The sequence below is a fragment of the Xenopus laevis genome, chromosome 1L, assembly GCF_017654675.1.
Source record: "Xenopus laevis strain J_2021 chromosome 1L, Xenopus_laevis_v10.1, whole genome shotgun sequence".
NCBI lineage: Eukaryota > Metazoa > Chordata > Amphibia > Anura > Pipidae > Xenopus > Xenopus laevis.
The window spans coordinates 129,190,110-129,215,085 of record NC_054371.1 but is presented as its reverse complement, the minus strand read 5'-3'; the positions used below and the strand labels follow the sequence as shown (position 1 = coordinate 129,215,085).

Below are 24,976 nucleotides of genomic sequence, written 5' to 3'. Positions count from 1 at the left end.
AGTACAAGCTACTGCTTTATTATTACAGAGAAAAAGGAAATCATTTTTAAAAATTTGGATTATTTGGATAAAATGGAGTCTATGGGAGAGAGCCATTCCGTAATTCGGAGCTTTCTGGATATTGGGTTTATACCTGTACAACGCAGCAGAATAAATATCTACACTGTGCATGAGAACTCCTGGTTTATAAGTACATTTGGAGCTGCTGCCTCAATGGGGACATATAAGATATGCAAAGTGTTATATTAAAATGTAAATAGAATATCCACTCAATGAATATTTTTTTTAATCTATATTGAAAAAAATTATCCAACACAACATTCCAGTATGTATTGAACTGGAACTATTACATAAAAAATGTCTTAATATAGAAATCTTTGGCCACTTACTTCATCAGGGTGCATTCAACACCTCAAGCTATTTCCAAACTAGCCAGCATGTTCAATTTCCAACAGGGAGGAAACACACCAATACATTCGACAATGCCTTTAAACACAAGTTTTCAGGATCGCCACCTTTCTCAGGTGCACCTGAAGGCTTGTGCCACATTCTGCTGAATAAATGTTTTAAAGGCATTGCCAAATGTATTGGTGTGCTTCCTCCCTGTTGGAAATTAAATACAAAATGTTTTTGTCCCTGTAACGTACTTTTTCACCTTGCGGGTCTCAGCCTAGGACTCTCTGACACATTGGTGTTGTGTATACAAAGGTAGATTTATTTTCTTTTCTGGTTTATGTTTAAGTAGACTTATTAAAACAACGTTTGAGCATTAAATGTAAAACTATATGCTTTATATATGTTTCAGGACATCATGTAATATTTCAGTCTTGCATGAATACTGTATGTTTTAAAATGCAATAAAAAATTATTGATGGAAAAATGTTTTTGTCCCACCACAGTAGACAGAGTCCACACTCCAGATGGGGAAACAATAGAGCGCCCTTTTCAGCCAGACAGCCACATACTGTGTCAGCCTGTGTGGATGATTAATGTGTAAATGTAACCGCACACCTTTGGTTCACTTGGTAACAAAATAAAACTTCAAACAATTGTGTGTGTGCGAATCCATTTCAAAACAGCCTGTGTGGATGGCCATACTGGGGCACACACATATGCACACTGAACGAGCAGGCCCTCCCAGAGCACAGATAGGGTTGCTACCTTGTCTGGAAAAAAATACCGGGCTTCCTATATTTTTGTGGTTTTTCCCTATAAATAACATTGGAATCAAGCAACATTTTTACTGGCCAGGCTGGTAAAATACCGGCCAGGTGGCGACCATAAGCACAGGACAGTAGATCAATAGGTACATGCATGTGACTTAGAATCTTGGTGATTCCTGGTAAGTGCATGTCTGTTATCTAGATTCTATGTCATGTACATATTGAGTAAGTGTCTTGGGCACTGGGATACTTGTTCAGCTTGCGCATGGCATGTAACCCAGCATGGCCGCCCACACTGGAGGCAGGAAGTCAATTGGGGCTGCCATAGCATTCAGCTGTGGGGTGAAGTTTTCAACTGACAGTATGACACTATTGTTTCCCTTATCCGGAGTGTGGGCTCTATCAGCTGGCAGCTGTGGAGAGGGCAACTATTTTTTATTCAACAGATGCCCTTTAATTAAAAATACTGCAAAAGTTTTTTTTGCAACCTTGGTGACAGTTTGGGCTGTTTTGGGCAATTAAAACAGGACTAATTCACCTTTTCAAAAGAACATTTTTGTTAAAAATAGTCCCTATTGCTATAATGGATAGCATATAGACAAACTTTTAAAGGAGACATTTTATGTCAACCACAAGAATGTACCAGTGCATTTTACTCATTTAGATATAGAAGGAATGTGCTTTAAAAAGTAGTGTTTCTGGTTACTTTATTGTAAATTTCTGCAAAATCCCTACTAGTCCCACTCATCTGTTTCACTTGCTGCAGCCTCCTTTCCCAGGACACTGCACTGTAGGACAGGAGCCAATCAGCAGCTATCAGGACCTGACAGGGAACTGAAGTCTGTCTTTGTTTGTCTGAATGCAGGGCTGTGATTGGCTGCCCCCTCTTACTGTGCTTCTGGCAGGGACTGTTAGCACAACCCTCATTTGAAACGGACAGGACCATATCAGATCTATAGGGAGCTCCAATAAAGGGGTAATTTTTGATTATTTTTTTCCAGAAAAGGTGGCGACCCTATTTGAAAGACAATATACCTTTTTGAGCAAAAGTAAACCAGCACCATATAGTATACATTAGTGCCTACAAACTTACTTTTATTTATCCTATATGTCTCCTTTAAAAAGTAAAAAAAGTGAATTACCGATAAGCCAAATACACAGCACTTTGACTAGTCAGCCGCCTGAAAAATCTTCTGTTTGCTTTTCTTCAGGATCCTAATAACCTTCCGCGTGCTTTTTCAGGCGACTCTTGCCTGCTACAAGCGCTTGTCAGAAGTGAACTGCTACTATAGACGGATGCCGCTGTAGCGTGGAAATAAATGTACTCTCCGGTATCACGGTAACCGGCTAAAATCACCTCCACCCAAAAGAGGGCGCTCACCCAGCGCACGAATATGTCCCATGACGTCACACCCGGCCTCCCCGGCGCTCTATGTGAGTTGCCTGCTCAGAGGAACGCCCTCTTTCCGGCGGGGGACCCAAGACTGACTGGTTGTTGGCCATGAAGGTGAGCTGGGATAATAGACGTAAAATCCAGTGCGGGGAAGACTTTTCATGGGAAATATTAGCCGGGCCTGGGAGATAAGAATGTGTTCTACGCGACGAGTCCCATTTGGGGACTTTATTATGCTGCTCAAGCGCCCGATTGAGATGGATTGAGAGAAGGCCGGAGAATCCGACATGGCGGCGGCCAGGGAATGCTGCCTGCTTATTCTGTTACTGAGTGCAGGCTAGTGTTGTACATCTGGAAGCGACACGTAGTATGTTTATATTGAATGACTACAGTTCCCAGCTCCTAGCAGTCCCTCTTACTAACACTTACTATCTCCTGTCACTCGTCTCTTAACTACATCTCCCAGCATGCTCTCCTAAATTCACGTTTGGTTGTTGTCTAAAGCCCAGCCGGCCTATCTACTTGTTTGTAAGCGACGTGCCGGTGCAGGGAATCCTCCACATCTTGTGTGCCTTCCACTACTGACATTATTAACGTGGCCAACAAGTAGACTTGTGCTGTGGGACTTCTATGGGCAGCTTGTCTGTTAGCATGATTTTATATCGTTTGTTACCAGGTATACATTCGTTCTCCTGATGCCCCCCCTGGTGCATATGTGGCATTAGATTGTTAGCTCTGCTGGGACAGTGACAGAGGTTGTTTATGTTGTATGAAAGTAACATCTCTGTTGGTCTCTCTAGTCCCTTCAATTTTCACTACTGAGTCGGTCGGTGCTCCGGCTCTTCCACAAGTTGCGTCTTTCATTTTAGAAGGCGTGCTTATATGCCTAAACGAGGTGGTCTGTCTATTGCCCACAGTAGTGAACAGCAAAATAATTTGTTTAATAAAACACAAACGCATTCAGTACTGTACATCAGTGATCATTCAGCCTGCAGTGGTCACGATATGATCATGACTTACTGTATTTACTCTGTAAAATGTTAGTTTACCCCCCCCCCCCTTTGATGGTATAAGCTGCTGTCAAAAAATGTTCACATGCCCTCGTGCCATAAAGTTCTAACTGTCTAGCAATGAAAGCACATCTAGGAGAACAAAAGCCATTTACCTGACCTGGGGCCCCTGCAGCAGCCTCCCTCCACCAGCCCAAACCTTGCCACTAATATGCCCCAATACAGTTTGTGCCCTGCACCTTCGTCAGGGCTAGATTTGTTGTATACATAGGCTTTATCCAGCTGAAAGCACCACTCAATATAACCCTGCAGTCTTCAACTGCAATTGCACATCTGCCTTTGTATTAAAGGAACAATAACACCAAAAATAAGTGTTTTTAAGTACTTAATATGTATTGTACTGTTGTCATGCACTGATAAAAGTTATGCGTTTGCTTTTGAAATACTACTATAGTTTACATAGAGTACTGTGCAGCCATTCAAGCTGAAAGAGGAGAAAAGGCACAGGCTACTTAGCAGATAACAGATAAGCTCAGTAATAGAATACAAGGCGATTCTAAAGTGCATCTGTTATCTGCTATGTATCCTGTGCTTTGAATGGCTGCCCCCATGGCTACACAGCTTCTTGTTTATATAAACTATAATAGGGTTTCTAAAGCAAACACACCCGTTTTACAAGTGCAGGAAAACCATTCATTGTATAGAGAATAAAGTACCCACTATTGTAAAATATAAGAATATTATAACTTACCTGAGGAGTTCTGTGACCATATAAAAGCACGAGGCCCAGTGTTTTTATACAGGTCATGAAATGACTTCTAATTTCCTCATATTTTGCAACAGGGAGTACTTTATTATAATACATCATGTGACAGAAATTACATCAATAGGCTCCGATTATAACTGATGACATTATTAAGCACCATTTATAAGCATATAATTTACAGGATATCCATGACTCTTGTGTATTATATTTTAAGAAAATAAATAATTTTGTTGTTGCTGTTCCTTTAATGTGTTGACTGAGACCCATGTTCTGCAACTTGAATTTACTTCAAAGACAGTCGGAAATCTTCAAGCAAATGTTAGCTACTAATGATCACATTTTATTTACAGCTTAATATCTCCTTCCCAGCCACTGGCTGCCAAAAGCTCATTGAAGTGGAGGATGAGCGCAAGCTGCGTACCTTCTATGAGAAGCGCATGGCCACAGAGGTCTCTGCTGATCCCTTGGGCGATGAGTGGAAGGTAAGCTTCCTTGCATATCTACATTTTTGTTTAGTTTGCTTTTGATGTTGCTGAGATGACACCGCCTTGGGACCAGATCAGGATAAGTAGAAAAATATAGTATAAAGGACAATGAAAATCTAGTTCATTGGTTGATGCCAGTATGTACAGTATAGAATAAGGTTTACTTCTGCACATTCACAAGTCTGTCTAGAGAACAAGGGATCCCTGGGAAATACTTAAGACAGTGATTTAATTAACTGATTTGCGTAACATGTTGGTACCCTCAGTAAATTAAAGGAATTGTTCAGTATAAAAATAAAAACTGGGTATATAGGCTGTGCAAAATAAAAAATGTTTCTAATATAGTTAGTTAGCCAAAAATGTAATGTATAAAGGCTGGAGTGACTGGATGTCTTAATAGAACAGAACACTACTTCCTGCTTTGCAGCTCTCTTGGTTACCAGGCAATAAGAAATCAGAGACTTGAGGGGGGGGCATATGGGTCATAACTGTTGCTTTTGAATCTGAGCTGAATGCTGAGGATCAATTGCAAACTCACTGAACAGAAATGTACCATGTGGCCCCCCTTCAAGTCACTGACTAACTCAGTTATAGAGCTGAAAAGCAGGAAGTTGGATTCTGTTCTCTTATATTAGACATCCAGTCACTCCGGCCTTTATACATTACATTTTGGTTAACTAACAATATTAGAAACATTTTTTTATTTTGCACAGCCTATATATTTACCTAGTTTTTATTTGTATACTGAACTAAACACTTTCTGTCTTTGAATTTCTCCTTTGAATCGCAATCTTCCTATTAAGTTCTAATTTGATTCCCTCAGTTTTGTAAAGCTCTTAGCCCTGCAGGATGTAAAAGTAAAACTTTCACTGAAATATTTTCATGTACTTGGCCAGTGTGTTTTTTGGTCATGGTTTAGATTCATATGATTGCCTTTTCTAGGGATATGTTGTTCGCATCAGCGGTGGAAACGACAAGCAAGGCTTTCCCATGAAACAGGGAGTGCTAACTCATGGTCGTGTTCGTCTTCTGTTGAGCAAGGGTCATTCCTGCTATCGCCCCAGGAGAACTGGTGAACGCAAGCGCAAGTCTGTACGTGGGTGTATTGTGGATGCTAACCTAAGTGTCCTGAACTTGGTTATTGTTAGGAAAGGTGAGTACTATATAAAAATAAATTTATTGTGTATGTACCTTATGCTTGGGAATGTGATAGGAAAGTTAGGAAAATTGGATTTTGTTCATCTGTAAAAATTTAAATATTGTACTCTTAAAGGGCAAGGAAAGGCTAATTCACTTGGGGTGCCAAAATGTTATAACACCCCCAGTGAATTACTAAGTTTTCTCCTTTTTATGTAGAACAGAAAAATTGCACCAGGCCGGCTTTCTTAGCCTGAGCCTATGCAACGGGTAGAATTATGATGAAGCTGTGGCGCTTCCTTAAATTTTTTTTTTTTCTTCCTGAAAATGGACCACTCTTCCAGGGAATTGAACAAATTAAAACATATTTAATGCATGGTAGCACTCCAGTGAATTAGCTTTTCCTTGCCCTTTAAAGGGGTGGGTCATCTTTAAGTTAACATTTAGTATGTTAAAGAATGGCTAATTCTAAAGTTTTCAATTGGTCTTCATTTTTATAGTTCTTGAATAGTTCTTGAATTTGCCTCCTGACTCTTTCCAGCTTTCAAATTGGGGTCACTAATCCCATCTAAAAAAAACATGCTCTGCAAGGCTACAAATGTCTTGTTGTTGCTGCTTTTTATTATATTACTTATTTTTCTATTCAGGCCCTCTCCTAATAACATTCCAGTCTCCTATTCAACTTGTTGCAATTTCAGAAATCTAGTTGCTAGGGTCCACTTTATCCCTAGCAACCATGCAAACTGGAGAGCTGCTAATTAAAATGTTAAATCACTCAAACTACAAATAGTAAAAAATTAAACAAACTGTCTCAATATCACTTTACATCAGTGGTCCCCAGTCAATGTTGCTCACCAAACCCATGGATCCTGCTCTGTGGCCTCAAAGCAGGTGTTTATTTTTGAATTCCAGGCTTGAAGGCAAGTTTTAGTTGTATACAAATAAGTGTACTGCCAAACAGCCTCCTGTAGGCTGCCAGTCCATATAGGGGCTACAAAATAGCCAATCAAAGCACTTTTTCATGCTTGTGTTGCTCCCCAACTCTTTACATTTGAATGTTGCTCACGGGTAAAAAAAAAGGTTGGGGATCCATGCTCTACAACTTACTAAAAGTTAATTTAAAGGTGAACAACCCCTTTAAGGTTGGCCATACGGATATGTTTAGCACTCCACCACACCCTTCCCCACACACACACTCTCACACTCACACCTCCTCATGCAAATAGCAAACGCCCAATATCCATGGCGTGATATTTGTCTGGCTTGTTTATTCAACAGAATATTATACAATATTTTATATCCAATGATCTTTAGAACTGATGGATAAGCTAAAGAACCACTACCTTGATAAAAAAAAAAAAAAACAATGCTCCACAGTATTTTACATATAGCATTTGTGTGTAATAATAGTAAGCATACACTTGTGAAAGAACTTTGCATCCATTGGATTGAGCATCTGCAATATGTTTATTTAATTGGAATACTGGCTTACTGTGTTTTAGGTGAAAAGGATATTCCTGGACTGACTGACAACACTGTTCCTCGTCGCCTGGGTCCCAAAAGAGCCAGCAGAATCCGCAAACTATTCAACTTATCCAAAGAAGATGATGTGCGTCAGTATGTAGTGAGGAAGCCTCTGTCTAAGGAGGGTAAGTCCCCTGGCTGCTCTATGCAAGCTACAAATTCATAAAGCTACTAGATCTTTTGATATATTTTTTTGCAAATAAAGTTAGCACTATTTTTTAACCTTCAGTTGGAAACTAATTGTTTAGGGTGGAAACAGGATAAGGATTGATGCAACACTCTTGTTGCAATTTTCAAACAGACGTACTCCTTAGATGGCTGTGTTTTTGTTCTAATGATCAGCTTGTGCTCTCTGAAAGCCCTCGTACTGGATATGCATAAATAACCTCTTCTATGTTACATTAAGGGGCAATATACACCTCTGTTCCACAATATGGCTGTATGCTATAGTTTTAATTAAAACCTACACCTTTAAATTTGTTGCTTTAATTGGTGCAGAAAAGTGAAATGGAAAGTACGTTTTACACTTCCTCCTTTGTTCTTTACAGCAATAATTACCATTCCCAGACCCCCAGAGTGAGAAAAGGGATATTAGTGTAAAAACATAATTGTACAGCTGTACTTTACATTAAAGCAACTTTAAAAACAAGACAATTGTGAAACCATTGACATTTTCAACACCAGCTGTATTGATCTCTTGTGCTGGACATGGGTGAATATACCTCTATAAATACATAAACTACAGTGTAAAATAGAATTTCATCCCAAACTTGCCTGGATTTAGCCTAAATTTATTTTTACTAACTCAAAGGTAAACTCTACTCCTTTAATTATCTTCAGCAGCACTGCTTATTGTTTTGACTTGATTCTTGGATTATATATTAGGAGCAGTGTAGCGGTATGGGGCACTGCTGCAAAAACAAACCATAAAATAGACACCATTCACTTCACAAAGCAAAACTGTGTGACAAATGAAAGGTATTTTGGCTAATTAGATGCCATAGTGGCTTTCCATGTATACTTGATAACAATCTTTTACAACTTCTTATGCTATAAAAAAGGCATTCTGTCACTTCATTTGTCTTGGGTAGACATTGTATACAAATACTTGGCATGCATTTTACATTTGTTTATATTATGTTTAGGGAAGAAGCCCAGAACCAAGGCCCCTAAAATCCAGCGTCTAGTGACCCCCAGAGTTCTGCAGCATAAGCGCAGACGTATTGCTTTGAAGAAGCAGCGTACTCAAAAGAACAAGGAAGAGGCTTCAGAGTATGCCAAACTTCTGGCTAAGAGATCAAAGGCAAGTACCATAGTTTACTGTAGTGAATTGCTGTTTTAGTCTGGTGGGAATAAGCACTTAAGCATTAGCTTTAAAAATGGCTTTGTAGGTCACTAGTGTGTTGTGGAGCACCTTTGGTGCTAATGAAATATAGAACAAGAAATACATCTTTGTTTTTTTGTTCTTTTGTGTAGGAAGCCAAGGAAAAACGCCAGGAGCAAATTGCGAAGAGGCGCAGGCTGTCTTCTTTGAGAGCCTCCACATCCAAATCTGAATCCAGTCAAAAATGAGGCTTCATCATTTAAAATAAATACATTTTGTTGTAAACTTACTTTCTAGCTTTTCTTTTCCCCAGTTTTGTCACTGTCAAAAACATTACCTCTGCTAAAGACTAATATAAAAATGTTGTAATGCGCAAAATAATGGTTGTCTTGGCCATTTGACTCCTACAGTGAGATAGCAAGCATGCTTGTTGGGATATTATAGCATGTAATCCTGTAAAGGAGAAATACATCAGATTTTCACTCCACTTTCTTGCATAGAAATTGCATTGAAAAAGTAAATCTGTTCCTAATTGGTTTCTGAGAAAAGCTCTTGCCTGATGCAGCAGTGATAGATAGCAAAGCCCTTGATCAGCATAGTATAGTATCTATAGAGAACCATAGAAATACATTGGAGATGAAAATTGTTAAAATTAGGTCCAAAGAGAAACCATATTGTCAGTCTCCGTGAGTGTATTAATTCCAATTAATACTAAGCATCTACCCCAATATAACAGGTGACTGTTCCATGGAGACTAGAGGTTTGAAGTAACATTTACCTCAAGTGGGGGGTCCCCACTACTTTTTTTTTCTATCTGGGTTAAATATTCACATGTAAAAAGAGTTGGGAAGCAACGCAAGCATGAAAAATGTTCTGGGTGGTGCAAAAGAAGTGCTGTGATTGGCCATTTGGTAGCCGCTATGTGGACTGTCTGCCTGCAGGAGGCTTCGTTGTGGCAGTACACCTGGTTTTTATGCAACCAAAACTTGCCTCCTAACCATGGGAGCTATAGACGGCATTTCCTTACATACCAGATATACCTGTGGGAATCCGATATTAATGAGGTGTTTGAAATCACAATTGAAATTCAGCCAAGCACAAAATGATGATTCACAATCACTGGTTGCAGAGTTTAGAAGATATAAAAAAATGAATACAACAATGAGAGTAAGCTGAGAAATCTCAAGCCTGGAAAATTCTTAAAGCAAAAATGACCCCAAGGGTGTAAACTGACAAAAAAAAAAAGTTCAGGCCTTAATTTACAAAGAATTGGTGGGAGTGAGTTTGTGGAAAGATCGAACTTAGTACTATTAGAATGTTCTATTTGACTCATGCAACTGATTGAAGAAAATAATAAATATATTAAGATGAATAAACTGGTTAATGAGGTGATGTTCCAACTAAAAGTAGTTTTTCTTATTAAATTATGGAATAAAGAACACATGAAATTAAGATAAGGAAAGAAAATTCCTGAGGGGACAACAGCTGATTAAAAATGTATACAAATATAATCATTTCATACACAAGAATTGACCAGTGATAGTGAAATTGATAATGAGGGAAAAGGAAAATAATCAAAACAGGTGCCAAAAAAAGACCAGTTAGGCAAAGAAAAGGAATAGATGCAGTACAGTTGAGGGACAGGTGAGGGTATCCTCAACAAAGGAAATCAAAGCTGAAAAAAAAAAACAGTTGACCAACTGCAGGTAGTAAACTTGTCTGACTTTATGCTGAATGAGGCACATTTATCACTTGAAAAAGGGTTTGATTTTTCAGTCCCACACAAAAGTTAGACAAGTTTACAGTAATTAAAGATTTACATTTATCTGCTTGAAAATGTAAAGACTATTTACAAAGATATCCCTTCAGAGTACATTTAACAACTGACTATGGGTGTGAATATATTGAATTATTGTGTGAATGGGAGACAGAGGAGAATGAACTAAATACAGCAGTAGGTTTTTCTTCTCTACAATAAGTATGTGCCCGCTTTGTCTTTGGTACCCAGCATGAAGGCATTTGTATATAGTTGAAAGGGACATTGAACAGTTGGCTAAAAGACCTGGATAATTTAACCTTACAAGAAAGATGCACCTTATGGGAATTAAAACAAAGTCAAGGTTTGATTATTAAGGTGGCTGAAAGAGGAAATGTGTTGATGGAAGAAGTAAAATACAAACAAGAAGTAATGAGACCGTCGAATGATAAAAAACAGTATGTGAGACTGCATTTAGATTCAAAGCTTGCTATAAAGTAAAAGTTGGAAAGATTTTGTAACCGCTTGGGAAAATGAAATATCTATAAAAGAATTTGATTTTATGGCACACACAGGGAGCATAGGGCAGGCAGAATAGATCATGAGACAGGGAAACCTATCGGGACCACTCTTAAGATGAACAGTTCATATTGTGCTGCATAAAGTGACACAATGCCCCTCCAGAAGTTTGTATGAAATGTGAACAGGAAAAAACCCAGTGGGCCCCGGCTCTTTTGGACCCCACCGTCCCAGACCCGCTCCCCGCAATAGCCTCTACTTACCTCCCTACCTGACCCCGGTCACACTGTGGCACTGGAAAGAGGTATGTGTGTGAGCGAGGAGTGCAGAGAGGACTTTGCAGCTGGGCTCCTCAGTCCAACGTTGCTGGCGCACATTTCACCAGTGTCACCAAACAGGTTTTATCAAGGCCAGCCCACACTGTTTTTGTATAAGTTCCTATAGTGCTGGGTTTCCATTTTCTGCACTAAATTCTATTTGTATTTCCCTGTATTTTGTATTATACATTATTCCTACTTTTTAGATACCTAGACCCTAGTGATAAGAAACAGCTGCACAGCAAAATGTGACCATTACCATAGGTCCCTGTAAGCTTTGTGTGTTTTGCAATGTGCCTTGCTTTGAACTTTGGCCAAAAGTCATTTTGTCTCAAAATTTCTCTCTCAATGTCTCTGACTTCTGTGCTTCTATCCTTTGAGTACACATTCCCTTGAATTTACATTTCCTCTGATCTTACGCTATTTTTCCTGGTCCCCTATAAACTGAAAAATAGGGGTTCTACTTTGTGTAAGTAAGAAAAGAAAAAGTCCCATCATGCAACAGTCCTGCACTAAGACCAACACAGACGATTCTGCGCACTCGAGCAATAAGAAGGCATCGCATGCACATTAAACAGGGCTTACGAGCGCACTTTCACTATACTTAGAACCAAAGCTCCAGTCAGCCAAAAGCTTTCGGGTGGGGCGGAGGAATAATTTAGATGCATGAACGTTTGATTCACCCACGCCATCTTGCTTACGCCATGAAATAGAAAATGTTGGCGCCGTTAAAGGGTAACTCGCTAAAATGAAAATTTTATTTACGTTTCAGCATACTGAAGTAATAAACTTTCTAAATACAGTCAATTAAACATTCTGTACCGTTTCTGAAATAATCAAGTTTATCTTCACTATTCCTCTCTCAGCATCTGTTTCTCTTCATTCTGTCTTCATGCAGGAGTTGGGTGTCAGATATTCATTCACAGTTAGATCCAATATATCTTATAGGGGGGTCTCCTTTTATTATATATAAAGATATATAAGAGCTCACTCTCTACTTACAGGATTTGTTTGTACTGGAATCAGTTATTTGAGTGAGCTCTAATACATCTGCTAGGAAAGGAAGCCCCCTTATAAGATATATTGGATCATTCATCTGACACTCAACTGCTGCATGAAGAGGGAGTATAAACTTGATTATTTCAGATGCAGAATTTTCTTACTTCAGTATGAGGAAGCTTATATTCAATTTTCATTTTCGAAGATATAATAATGTTAGCTTCAACAAAGCACTACAGGACAACAGAGTGGTTTATCGGAAAAAAAAAACTTGTGATCACATACACCATGGGGCACTCTATTAAATGATATGGTAATTATTCAAATACTTTCCTTGTCCTTTAATAACAATTCATAACTGTAATGGGAATGCATATAAATCCTATTAATTCACTTAGTAGCAGATGTGTGTTGGATTAGGAATAGAGCTGCCAGTCCAACCTGCTGATAAATACAGTTGAGATTTCTTCTGCAATGACACCATAAAGCACCAGGATGGCTGCAATCAATGAAAGTCACAATGAATCCATATCTTGGCTTCACAGTGAAGATGTGTTTACTGAGGACACTTATCATTTTCTGGCTCTAATAGTTGCCATGGTTGGATGCCTTGGGCTCATTATTAATTTGCTTGTATTGATACTTTACTGCAAATTCAAACGACTGCAGACACCTACAAATCTACTTTTCTTCAATGCCAGCCTCAGCAACTTCATGTTTTCTCTTTTGGCAATTATTTTCACATTTCTATCCTGTATGAGTGGAAGCTGGGCTTTTAGTGTCACAATGTGTGTTTTTTGTGGATTCAGTAAAAATCTGCTGGGTAAGTGAAATATTCCTTTATACGGCAAGCACTTTTCTCTGGATTGCATACAAAATACTTGTGCTCCAAAATAATATATTCTAGTGATGTTTAATTTATAAACCTTTACAATAAGTCCTTTGTTTTTACTATTAGTTGTATTCATTTTACCCCTAAACTGCTCATCAAATGTCTACATTCTATCAAGACTGTATAATTTAAGGTGGGCATAACCTCAATTCAAAGCATTTTTGTCACATTCTAGTAGGTATATTTCAAGAAAACCACAACAAAATGCTTTAATCAGTCCCCATGACATAAAGGGACATGATAAATGCAGGGTTACCATTGTTAAGCCTTTCTAACTAAAATAAATTATTTGTTGAAGTGAAAGCTCATGCAACACAGAATTGCACCTGGTTCTATCAACTGACAGGCTTGGATGTTCTTCAAGGGATCATACAGATAATTAGAAATTTAGACAAATTGTTATTTACTTGTCATCTCACAACAAAAGTGTGGTGGCACTGAAATTTACTTACAGGGGTGGTTCACCTTTTCGTTAAATTTTAGTATGTTATAGAATGACTGAGTCTAAGCAGAGTTTCCATTCTTTCTTTTTTATAGTTTTTGAACTATTTGCCTTTTGAACTAAAAACAAATGTTCTGTAACACTACACATTTATAGTTATTGTTACTTTTTATTTCTGATCTTTCTATTCAGGCCCTCTGCTATTCATATTCCAGTATCTCATTCAAATCAATGCATTACTGAAATTGCAGATAAATAAAAAATGAAAACCAATTGCAAATTGTCTCAGAATATCATTCAGTGATCCCCATGCAGTAGCTTGCGAGCAACATGTTGCTCACCAATCCTTTTGGATGTTGCTCCCAATCACAAAAAAGTGATTATTTTTGAATTCCTGGCTTGAAGGCAAGTTTTGGTTCTATAAAAACCAGATGTACTGCCAAACAGAACCTCCTGTAGACTGCCAGCCCATATAGGGGCTACCAAACAGCCAATCACAGACCTTATTTGGCACCTCCTTGGACTTTTTCATGCTTGTGTTGCTCTCCAACTCTTTTTTACATTTAAATGTGTCTCACAAGTAAAAAAGGTTGGGGACCCCTGCTCTATATCATACTTAAAGTTAACTCAAAGGTGAACAACCCCTTTAAGGAGAAACAGCAGTGACCCATTAAAAAAAGAACTATAACCCAAATAATAGCAAATGGAGAAATGGAATCCTTTTTCCAATTTTCATATTGAGATGAAGTTTACAAAGACTGGAACCTAGAATGGTTTAATATAAGCATGTCTGTGTTGGAGGTGTTGCAAAGAGAAAGCTGAAATATAAAAATCCTTTCATACAAATTATATTTTTCTTTGTTCCAGGCATTGTCTCAGTCGTTACACTGACAGTTGTAGCGTATGAGCGATATATACGAGTTCTATATGGCCAATGTATTGACTTTTCATGGGCCAAGAGAGCAGTCTCCTTTGTCTGGGTTTACTCACTAGCCTGGGCTGGATTCCCATTGATTGGATGGAATCGTTACACATTTGAAAGCCATAAACTAGATTGTTCTTTGGAATGGATGGCTACTGGTCCCAATGACACAGCTTTTGTGCTACTGTTCTTCCTTGCCTGTATAACACTGCCTTTAGGTATCATGGCTTATTGCTATGGCTATGTTTTATACCAAATCCAAAAGGTGAGTAAAACAAAAATATATGAAAAGGCTTCCTTAAACTTTTTCAGGTACAGTTGTCCTGCATGTAATATTAGGCCCATGTTCTCCCCCCACTTCACTAAACATACAAATAAGAGGGGACTGATCAATTCACATCCACTGCCATCCCAGAATCGAGGTACCTACTTACATAAAAAGAAATTAAGTTAGTCTGGCAAGATCTATTACGCATAAAACCATGATTGCACAGACTCATAGTATTATGATTTGCTATGAAGTCCAGTATCTTATCTTTTATTAAACCTTCAAAAAACTTTCGTACCACAGACAGACTAACTGGCCTATAGTTTTGAGGCTGAGAATGGGATCCCTTTTTGAATAGTGGTGCCATATTAGCAATTCTCCAGTCTCTCTGCACCATGCCAGACCTCAATGAATCCTGAAAAAGTAAGTAAATAGGTTTGGCAATCACAGAGCTATGCTTGCTAAGTACCCTGGGATAAATACCATCTGGCCCCAGAACTTTGTTTATCTTAACATTTTCTAGTCTATTTTGAATTTCCTCATGTGTGAACCATGCATGTTGTATTACTAGAATTGGGACTATTAAGAAAGAAACCTTCATTAACTGGTTCCTCATTTGTGTAGACAGGTGAAAAAGTTCAGAATCTCAGCTTTTGTTTTGTTCTCATCAACCAGCTGACCCCCCTCTGACATTAATATATATATATATATATATATATATATATATATATATATATATATATATATATATAAACCAATTATTGTACAAAAAACCGCACACTCAGGTCTTCTCAAGGGTGAAAAAAAAAAAAACAAACATATTTATTACGACGTTTCGGCTTCTGTACTGAAGCCTTTCTCAAGCTTCAGTACAGAAGCCGAAACGTCGTAATAAATATGTTTTTTTTTTCACCCTTGAGAAGACCTGAGTGTGCGGTTTTTTGTACAATAATTGGTTTACATAATTTTTGAATACCGCACCTAGGCAGCTGTTTTGGCGTACATGAGTGCTCCAGTTTTGCGAATATATATATATATATATATATATATATATATATATATATATACATATAAAAGGAGGGAAAGTTGTGCTCACTACTATTTTTTAAAACCATTAGGCGGGGGTGCAATGAGGCTGTGACCACAAAATACATATAGTCAAATACAAGAGTCCTCTGCACTCAACCCATTATCAATATATTTAAGACAGCGACATTTTGTGCATACTGCTACTAAAAAATGCCTTACCCTTTAAACAAAACAGGGATTGTTTGTCCATATATTGCAATATATTTAAGCTGGCCAACTACGTCAAAGTCATCCCATATCTGGCCAGTCCTATGCTCAATTTTATCTGATTCATTAAGAATTCTGTTGCTTCATTATACATGATAATGGGTTGAGTGCAGAGGACCCTTGTATTTGACTATATGTATTTTGTGGTCACAGCCTCATTGCACCCCCGCCTAATGGTTTTAAAAAATAGTGGTGAGCACAACTTTCCCTTGTTTGTTATAGTTTATACAGGAGCAGTGACCAGCTCCATGTTGTAGCTCCCACCCTTCCCAGCTATAGTCAGGTGATCCCACTGGTGTCTAATAAAAGGGCAGCCAAGTATGGAGGTTTACTTTGAAAGCAGCAAGTTAAGTTGCAGGTAAAACCAAGTCCCTTTGTAAAATGTATAATGAAGCAACAGAATTCTTAATGAATCAGATAAAATTGAGCATAGGACTGGCCAGATATGGGATGACTTTGACGTAGATGGCCAGCTTAAATATATTGCAGTATATGGACAAACAATCCCTGTTTTGTTTAAAGGGTAAGGCATTTTTAGTAGCAGTATGCACAAAATGTCGCTGTCTTAAATATATTGATAATGGGTTGAGTGCAGAGGACTCTTGTATTTGACTATATATATATATATATATATATATATATATATATATATATATATATATATATGCCCAGATCACCACTCATGCATGTTCCTGCATGAAAATGTATGCTGCCAAGACCCTGTGTACTATAGACAAGCATACAGAAAGGGGAGTTATCAATTATTCAGAAGTTGAGAGGGCTGAGTCTTGCACTACAATTGTTCTTGCATATAGGTGCTGTACATGGGAGGGAGACAACTAATTTTGGTTTCTGAGTGGCTTAAGTTCCCCTTTGTATTACATATTATTTTGTAGTGTTTTGCTTTTGTTATTTGTGATAATTTTATTCTTTGAAATTTGACCTCCCTAAAGCATTGATTTGAAGTCAAAGGGGTATATTTATCAAAGAGTGAAGTTAATAGTGAAGTTCCGCCACTAGAGTGAAATTCCGCCACTCTCCATTCATTTCTATGGGATTTTTCTAGGCGTATTTATCAATCGCCCATTGATAAGTACGCCTTCCAAAATCCCATAGAAATGAATTGGGAGCTACGGAATTTCACTCTAGTGGCGGAACTTCACTCTTTGATAAATTTACCCCAAAGAGACCAAAGTTGTGCTGGGAGTTAGTTCCCACTTCATTTACTAAAATTGGCACTGAATTGCACACGTCCATTATCATATAGCAACCAATCAGCTATTATTTACTATAAGTCAATAAAAAGCATAGATTTGACTTGCTGCGCTGATTAACTGAATTGGTGCAGTTTTAGCAATCATGTAACATCAAAGTCTTGTCAGTCAAGCCAGTTATAATATGTTTGACCAATGCTGAATGTTGTTGGACCAGTGCACGAATAAGCGACTAAAAAACAATTGGAGGTCATTCATCAACACTGGGCAAATTTGCCCATGGGCGATTACCCTTAGCAACCAATCAGATTGTTGCATTCATTGTTCTACCTTCAGCTGCCTGAAAAAAGCATTGATTGGTTGCTATTGGTTACTGCCCATGGGCAAATTTGCCCAGTGTTGATAAATGAGCCCCACTGTGAGTTTAGAAGGGAAACTATAATACTGCTCTATTATTAGCCTATAAAACCATGCTATGGTGGTGAGGATTATTTTTGCAATTTGCACAGAGGGTTTTTTCCCAGACACAAGAGATTTATATCACTTCAGGACGACCAAAGGATACTATTGGTGGAATTCTAATAATGGCCCCAGTCAGAGCTGAGCCTATAAATATCCAGGTTAGTGCAAAGGTGACAGATCTTCCTGAGCTTTTCATGCTGTCAGTTTCACAGAACATTCAGTAATCCATTTCTCTCTTTTATTTTAGCTGCGCAGTGTCCAAAACATTCAGAACTTCCAAGAAATCGCAATTTTGGATTATGAAATTAAGATGGCCAAAATGTGTTTGTTAATGATGCTGGCATTTCTTATTGGCTGGCTGCCTTATGCTATACTTTCTCTTCTCGTAGCAAGTGGCTACAGCACGTTCATCACACCAACACTTACCATCATGCCTTCTTTACTTGCCATGTCACGTGCTGCCTACAATCCAGTCATCTACATATTTACAATAAAAAAGGTATCACAGCCATTTTACTTTCAAGTTCTATTTAGAGTAAAATAACATGTGCTCTATCAATGATTTATTGAATGTGGGGACACAGAGGACCATAAACAGGTTTAGGACCTGTTATCCAGAATGCTCGGGACTTGGGGTTTTCCGGATAATGGATCGGTAATATGGATCTTTATAACTTTAAGTCTACTACAAAATCATGTAAACATTAAATAAACCCAATAGGCTGATTTTGCTTCCAATAAGGATTAATTATATCTTAGTTTGGATCAAGTACAAGATACTGTTTTATTATTACAGAGAAACTTCCTGTAAGTCGGAGCTTTCTGGATAATGGGTTTCCGGATAACGGATCCCATACCTGTATTGCTACACAGGGAGGCTGATTTATCAAAATTATGATGTTAGTGGTTTTAGCAACCACAATTAACTTATTTTCTCTGAAATCCTGAGTGCCAAGTAATTTATTAAAACAACCTAATATAAAAAGCACAAATTAATAAAAATGCACAACTAATCTGAATGCTAACATGAAAACGTCAAAATCCTCTCATTTTTGTGCAAATACGAAATGAAAAGAACCTTGAATTAAAGAAAGATCTGGAAAAGGACAGCTCCCATTGACTTCTACATGAACTTGACAGCTTTTAGATGACTAGGTTCTGTATTAGTGTTTTGCTTAGTTTTTTTCTTCTAATAAATTACATATGTTTTGTGGTTTAGAGTAAATAGTAAAATCCACAATTATCAGTGCTAAAACATAAGATTTGGGGAAACAAACAAAATACGAAGTTAATAAATCATGCCCATTGGACATCTATGATTATAAAACTATACGTGCTCCATGGCTGTGAAACCCATGACACCTTGGTTAATACAAAGAAAGTAGAAAGCATTGTTTATGTAAAAATAGAAATGTACCTGCCATTTGTAGTGCTGTAGTGCTATGTGGGTATAGCAGCCATTTTATTGCCCTTTGCCAGTAAAAATGGCTTCAAATGAAACCACTCACGTTAGCCAAAAGGCTCAGAACTGATGTTATGAACTGATCTATTATACTACTACATAACACAGAAAACAAGTGGCTGATTTTCTATCAACAAGAACTGACTACCTTAAGTATAAATATATGAATCTCTGATAGGCCTTTCCATTTAACACAAATTCCTTAAAACATCTTTCGCTTAAGGCTTTTCTCTTTGCAGTTCCAGCGATGCCTGATACAACTGGTATGCTATCATTTCTGGAGATCACTAAAAAGGCTGAATGGCAGACTTGCTATGAAGAAAGTAAAGCCCATTCTGGGAAAGGGGATGTCTCACAATGCTGGAAGGAAGAAGTTTTTTTCCAGTTCATCTGATATTTTCACTAGAACTACCAGTGATACGGGAACACGTGAGATAACAGAAAGCCCAAAACGCAGGGGCACTAATGTCAGGCTGATACAAGTGCATCCCCTATATCCCTAGAGAGCATTGGGATTTATCTATGCCTTGAGATCCATAAGTGGAACTGGAACTAAAGAGCCACTTCATTTAAATGTGTTTTTACAGTGCATAAAATACTGCATTACGTATAATAAATGGATGTCTTCGAGAAAAAGTAGAATACTTTGTAAAACTGGATCTGTGTGTCCACCATGAAAGTGGAGTAAGCATGAATAGCCCATGGCCTTATACGTGTACTGATCAGATTTATTGTGTTAAATGCGAACTAAATCCTAAAAAGAATATGGTTAAAAATGCAAAATTTGACCAGCCTAAAGTTTCAGCTTGTCAATAGCAACAATGGTCCAGGATTTCAAATTTGTCACAGAGGGTCACCATCTTGGAAAGTGTATGCGACACTCACATGCTCAGTGGGCTCTGAGCAGCTGTTGAGAAGCTAAGTTTAGGGGTCGTCACAAATTATCAAGCAGAAAATGAGATTGTACTGTATTATAAGCTGATGTTACAGGGCTGATTATTAAATTCTGATGCTAGTTGCACTGGTTTCTGTGCTGATATGTAGTAATTATCTGTATTAATTGTATAATTCAGCCTTATACTGTGACATTTATATTCTATGTGAACTGTATATTTTGAGTGGGTCCCTAAGCTCAGTAAGTGACAGCAGCACAGAGCATGTGCAGTGAATCAGCAGAAAAGAATATGGGGAACTACTTGGGCATCTTTGGAGACACAGATCTTTACTGCTAAATGGCTGTGGTTACATCGGGCTGGTACAGAAGCCCAAAACATTAATTAACCCTCGATATTCGACTGGGGAATGAAAATCATTTTGCGCAAATACTGCGATCGAATGAATAATCGTTCGATCGAACGATTAAATCCTTCGAATCGAACGATTCGAAGCATTTTAATCCAACGATCGACGGATTATCCTTCGACCAAAAAAAGTTAGCCAAGCCTATGGGGACCTTTCCCATAGGCTAACATTGGGTTCGGTAGCTTTTAGGTGGCGAACTAGGGGGTCAAAGTTTTTTCTTAAAGAGACAGTACTTCGACTATCGAATAGTCGAACGATTTTTAGTTCGAATCCTTCGATTCGAAGTCGAAGGTCGAAGTAGCCCATTCGATGGTCGAAGTAGCCAAAAAAACACTTCGAAATTCGAAGTTTTTTTTCTTTTATTCCTTAACTGGAAGTTTATGAATTGGCCCCATAATGTACATTTTAGCAACTTCCTTAGTTAGGCTTTAGTATAGTAAAGGGTGTTATCTAACTTTGTATAGACTAATTATGTTTTGTTAATGGTCCTATAAATTAGAGGTATGACTCAGGCATTTTTTTAAGGAGAAGGGAAAATTGCCAGTGAGGAGTTACATTAGTAAGAGTGAGAGTAAAAATAGAAGAGAATGGTATGTACCAAACTGAAGGCCAAACATCAAGGTCACACATAGCCGGTGTCGATGAAGAAAGAAGTGCTTACAACACTACCTATGTTAAAGGGTAGAAAGCTACTAAGGGGCACCAAACAACTATAATGAATAACAGGATGAGGGAAAGGACAAATGGACAAGTGCATAAAGTCAAGACCAGTTGGCGGTTACGATGTAAGGAGAGAGTGAAGGCTGAGAGAGAAAGAACTGGCCTCAATTCTTAATAGCTACATGAACAGGTGTTTATCTGAAATGATTATATGCTGTGGCGAAAATCTTAAATGGCAAGAGGAAGCTCTGGTACCGAATCACAGCTCTAGCTTTATTTACCCCTGGAGAAATGAATTTACTGGGGAGAAGGGGGTGCCCAGTGTTGGTCTTTGTGCCTTTTGCCTTGATAATATATGAAGAGCTAACTATCTGACAGAAAGCCTGCATACAGAGACACTGCTTTTAATGAATTATATTCAGAGAGCTTTTATTACAAGATGAAGTATACAAAGTGACAGACTAGGTCACCTAGGACCCCCCAGTCAAGCTAACTACACTGGGCCACCTTCACAGCAATTACATATAGATATAGCCAAAAATGCATAGGTTTTTAGGTTCTAGATCCATGATGGAAATAAGGATGAACTCATGCCAATGCCCCTGACATAGACCAGGTAGAGAAGGTAGGAGGAGTCACTGCTCTCCAGTTCTGGGTAATTAATCTCTTAGCTAGTAGCAATGCCTCAAAGAGGAAGAGTGACTGATATTGATTTAACTTCAGGTTTTGTATTATGGCCAACACACATGTTTTAGGTGTTCTGGCAATTGTCACCTGAAGCACCCCCTCTAATGTATCTAGTACTTCCCTCCAGTATGAAGTAAGCTTAGTGCAGCTCCATAACATGTGTAACAGAGTTCCCCTGTCCAAAGCACACCTAGTGCAAACATCTGGGGTGTTGGCAGTAATGTAGTGAAGTCTAACAGGGGTGTAGTAAGCCCTATGAAGAATGTATAGTTGAATTAGCCGTAGTCTGTAGTTGAGGGGATTCCTCTGCTTCTTGCCATTCCTTGTCTAGGATCACATCCACTTCCCATTTGGAATGTAGCCCATCTAGGTTATTTCCATGCACTTCTTGTAGCAACTTAGCATATAACATAGTGACCAGACCTTTTGTATGTCCCCTCTTAATGTATACCAAAAGGGAGTGCGTGGACAGCGTTATGCCGTGGCGCTTGTGTGTGACATTGAGAAAGGCTGAGCTTGTGGAAGGTCAACAACTGGATATGTGGAATCCGGAATTGGTCCTTCAATTGTGCAAAGGAGATTTGTTTACCATTATGCCATACATCACCTAGCGTATTCACACCACGGTCCGACCAAAGACTCATTGGGCCTAATTTTACCAATAAGGGGTAATCTTGGTTGTTCCATAGTGGTGTAAGTGGGTCTATGGCAGGAGATTTAAGAAGTGCATTTGCCGTTTACCACACCTTACGTAGGGAACTGATGGGGGGGATGTAATGCCTGAGATGTAGTGGTAGATTTCCCTAGGATCCAGTTTACCGGATCAGTGAAGCCAGTCAACTGAGGCCAAAGTGAGTGCAGCACTCTATGATGCGAACCTTCCACCCACGTATTTAGATGGCACAATTGTGCTGCCAGATAATATAGATACATATCTGGAAGGGCCAAACCAGCTTTGTTTTTAGCACACATTAATGTTTCAAGTTTGAGTCATGGCCTGGAGTGAGCCCACACCAGTTGCCTAAATATAGCATTTATTTTAAGAAAAGATTTTGGTATTCATACAGGGGTTTGTTATAGTACATAGAGTAGCTTGGGCAGAATAATAATTTTTTAAAGGTGGACCCGCCCTGCGGGGCCTACCAGTAGGTTAGCCTACGACTTAAGTTTTTGGGATACCCAATCATATAACGGGTCTAAGTTAAGGTGCAGGTATTGTTGGGGAAGGGCTGTGACCTTAACTCCTAGGTAAGTGAATTCCGAGACTACTTTAATATAACTCCCTTATTTAGTTGTCTTAAAGGAGAACTAAACCCCCTTGCTAATAAAAACCCCTACCCTTCATAGTCCCCCCCTGCTCCCCCCCACACAGGTGTTATAATCTGTAAATGCCCCTAAACCTAAAATTCCCCCTCGTTGCTGAGTCAGCACATTGGCGCTCACGGGAGACATCTGCTGGCGCTTTGGTAATCTTCAGAGGTTTCTTCCGGCCCTTCTGTAATTTTCGTTACTTTCGGCGCATGTGCAGTTATCACGAAGAAGCCCGATCCAACTGCGCATGCGCCCATACGGCACTTACTTAATGAAGATTACGGAAGCTCTGAAGATGGCGCCGGTGAGCTGCGAATCACTGACTCAGTGAGGGGTAATTACAGGCTTAGGGGCATTTACAGATGTTAACACTTGTTGCGGAGGGGAGCAGGGACTATGGAGGGTAGGGTTTTTTTTTATTAGCAATTAGTTCTCCTTTAAAGAGGTTGTTCACTTTTGAGTTAACTTTTAGTATGATGTAGAGATTGATACTCTGAGACAATTTGCAATTGGTTTTCATTTTGTTGTGGGTTTTTAGTTATCTAGCTTTTTATTCAGCAGCTCTCCAGTTTGCAATTTCAGCAGTCTACAAGGGTCTACCAGGGTCATGAAATACAATTCTGGTAAGTGCAAGGTGATTTGTTTTATAAAGATTAGAAAAACACACAACCCTTCCATCTAAACACTGGCACATTAGCCAGTATGAGAACTTAGTGCAGGTCCATCACTCTACACGTAGGTCCCATATTAAGTCAACACAAGCTAATAATGGGATGCTCCAGAAAACTACATGCAAAGATTTTTTCTAACTTGTATTATCACTGTATGCTTAGGTCCCTGTCTTCAAGGTTGGTTCAAGGTTAGCTAATGAAAGACATAGATCAACTCTTCAGGCCATGTTCAAAACTTAGAACCAGACACAAAGCATAACAGGCAGCAATGGATCCAATTTGAAACAAGAAATCATGGCCAAAATCTCAGAACTAAACCAAGTGAAGGTACAAGATGTAATTGTGGCAGGTTCCTAGAATATAAGGGTATAGAAGGATAGTATGTCTTATATACCAAGTCAAGTGTAGAGTCAATCGTTCTGATTGACAACAGTCAAACAAGAGATGGCTCAACTCCCTAAAAGGTTGATGGCCTAAACTGCTGCACTGAAGCAGGTAAATATACAAGATGGAAACAGGCATGGGCACACTGATACAGGACCAAATAGGATAAGCTGTGAAGTCAGTAACTCGACTGCAACAGATCTCTAATAACACACATAGGAGCTATAATATTTTTAATTCCACTTCAACCAGAACCATCCCAAATCCTGTAAAAAAATTAAACAATTTTTACTTGTTATTTCAGCTGGAAAATCTGATGTCTGTGCCCAATGGATAACGCTATTTTCCTTGTGGCAAAGTTCTATATATAAAAAATTTCCTCTCTCCCATACCAGAGTGAAACTGAAGAACACAGCTCTCTTAATTCAAGGAATGTATCAAGTGTCTTGATTGTTCGAAGTTCTTTGGCTCTAAAGGTTTCCGAAGATTCTACCCTGGACCAGTGCTCCATTTCTTTAAAAAACTTACTGGCCTGGGGTACTTTTGTGCAGAGTGTGCTGCCACCATCTTATTCCAGGCATTCTCTGTGTTGCTCTCGGCAGGTGTCAAA

General features: G+C 38.6%; 3 protein-coding genes across 3 annotated transcripts in view; 2 read left to right on the top strand and 1 right to left on the bottom strand.

The window, feature by feature from the left end:
* acer2.L (alkaline ceramidase 2 L homeolog) overlaps positions 1–2,447 on the bottom strand; it is a 29,121-nt gene extending 26,674 nt beyond the window's left edge. Inside the window, exon 1 of the mRNA XM_018257461.2 lies at positions 2,306–2,447. The gene's annotated coding sequence lies outside the window, so the exon portion shown is untranslated. The remainder of the gene's footprint in view (positions 1–2,305) is intronic.
* Positions 2,448–2,634: 187 nt separating this feature from the next.
* On the top strand, positions 2,635–9,091 carry rps6.L (ribosomal protein S6 L homeolog). Its single transcript, NM_001086702.1, has 6 exons — positions 2,635–2,670; positions 4,683–4,814; positions 5,760–5,970; positions 7,457–7,603; positions 8,624–8,781; positions 8,955–9,091. Exons 1-6 carry the CDS (start codon positions 2,665–2,667, stop codon positions 9,048–9,050), a joined length of 750 nt encoding a protein of 249 aa, NP_001080171.1. The 5' UTR covers positions 2,635–2,664; the 3' UTR covers positions 9,051–9,091.
* A 3,163-nt stretch (positions 9,092–12,254) lies between these two features.
* On the top strand, positions 12,255–20,171 carry opn3.L (opsin 3 L homeolog). Its single transcript, XM_041563606.1, has 4 exons — positions 12,255–13,216; positions 14,595–14,914; positions 18,137–18,388; positions 19,591–20,171. The coding sequence occupies exons 1-4, from the start codon at positions 12,889–12,891 to the stop codon at positions 19,852–19,854; spliced, it is 1,164 nt and encodes a 387-aa protein (XP_041419540.1). The 5' UTR covers positions 12,255–12,888; the 3' UTR covers positions 19,855–20,171.
* The last annotated feature ends 4,805 nt before the right edge of the window (positions 20,172–24,976 follow it).

Bases quoted from the DNA above. Each gene is read 5' to 3' on its own strand.
- rps6.L (NM_001086702.1), top strand. The intron at 4,815-5,759 runs GTAAGCTTCCTT...TGCCTTTTCTAG, and splicing joins CCTTGGGCGATGAGTGGAAG to GGATATGTTGTTCGCATCAG. The intron at 5,971-7,456 runs GTGAGTACTATA...ACTGTGTTTTAG, and splicing joins CTTGGTTATTGTTAGGAAAG to GTGAAAAGGATATTCCTGGA.
- opn3.L (XM_041563606.1), top strand. From the start codon at position 12,889: ATGGCTGCAATCAATGAAAGTCACAATGAATCCATATCTTGGCTTCAC. The intron at 13,217-14,594 runs GTAAGTGAAATA...TCTTTGTTCCAG, and splicing joins ATTCAGTAAAAATCTGCTGG to GCATTGTCTCAGTCGTTACA. The intron at 14,915-18,136 runs GTGAGTAAAACA...CTTTTATTTTAG, and splicing joins TTTTATACCAAATCCAAAAG to CTGCGCAGTGTCCAAAACAT.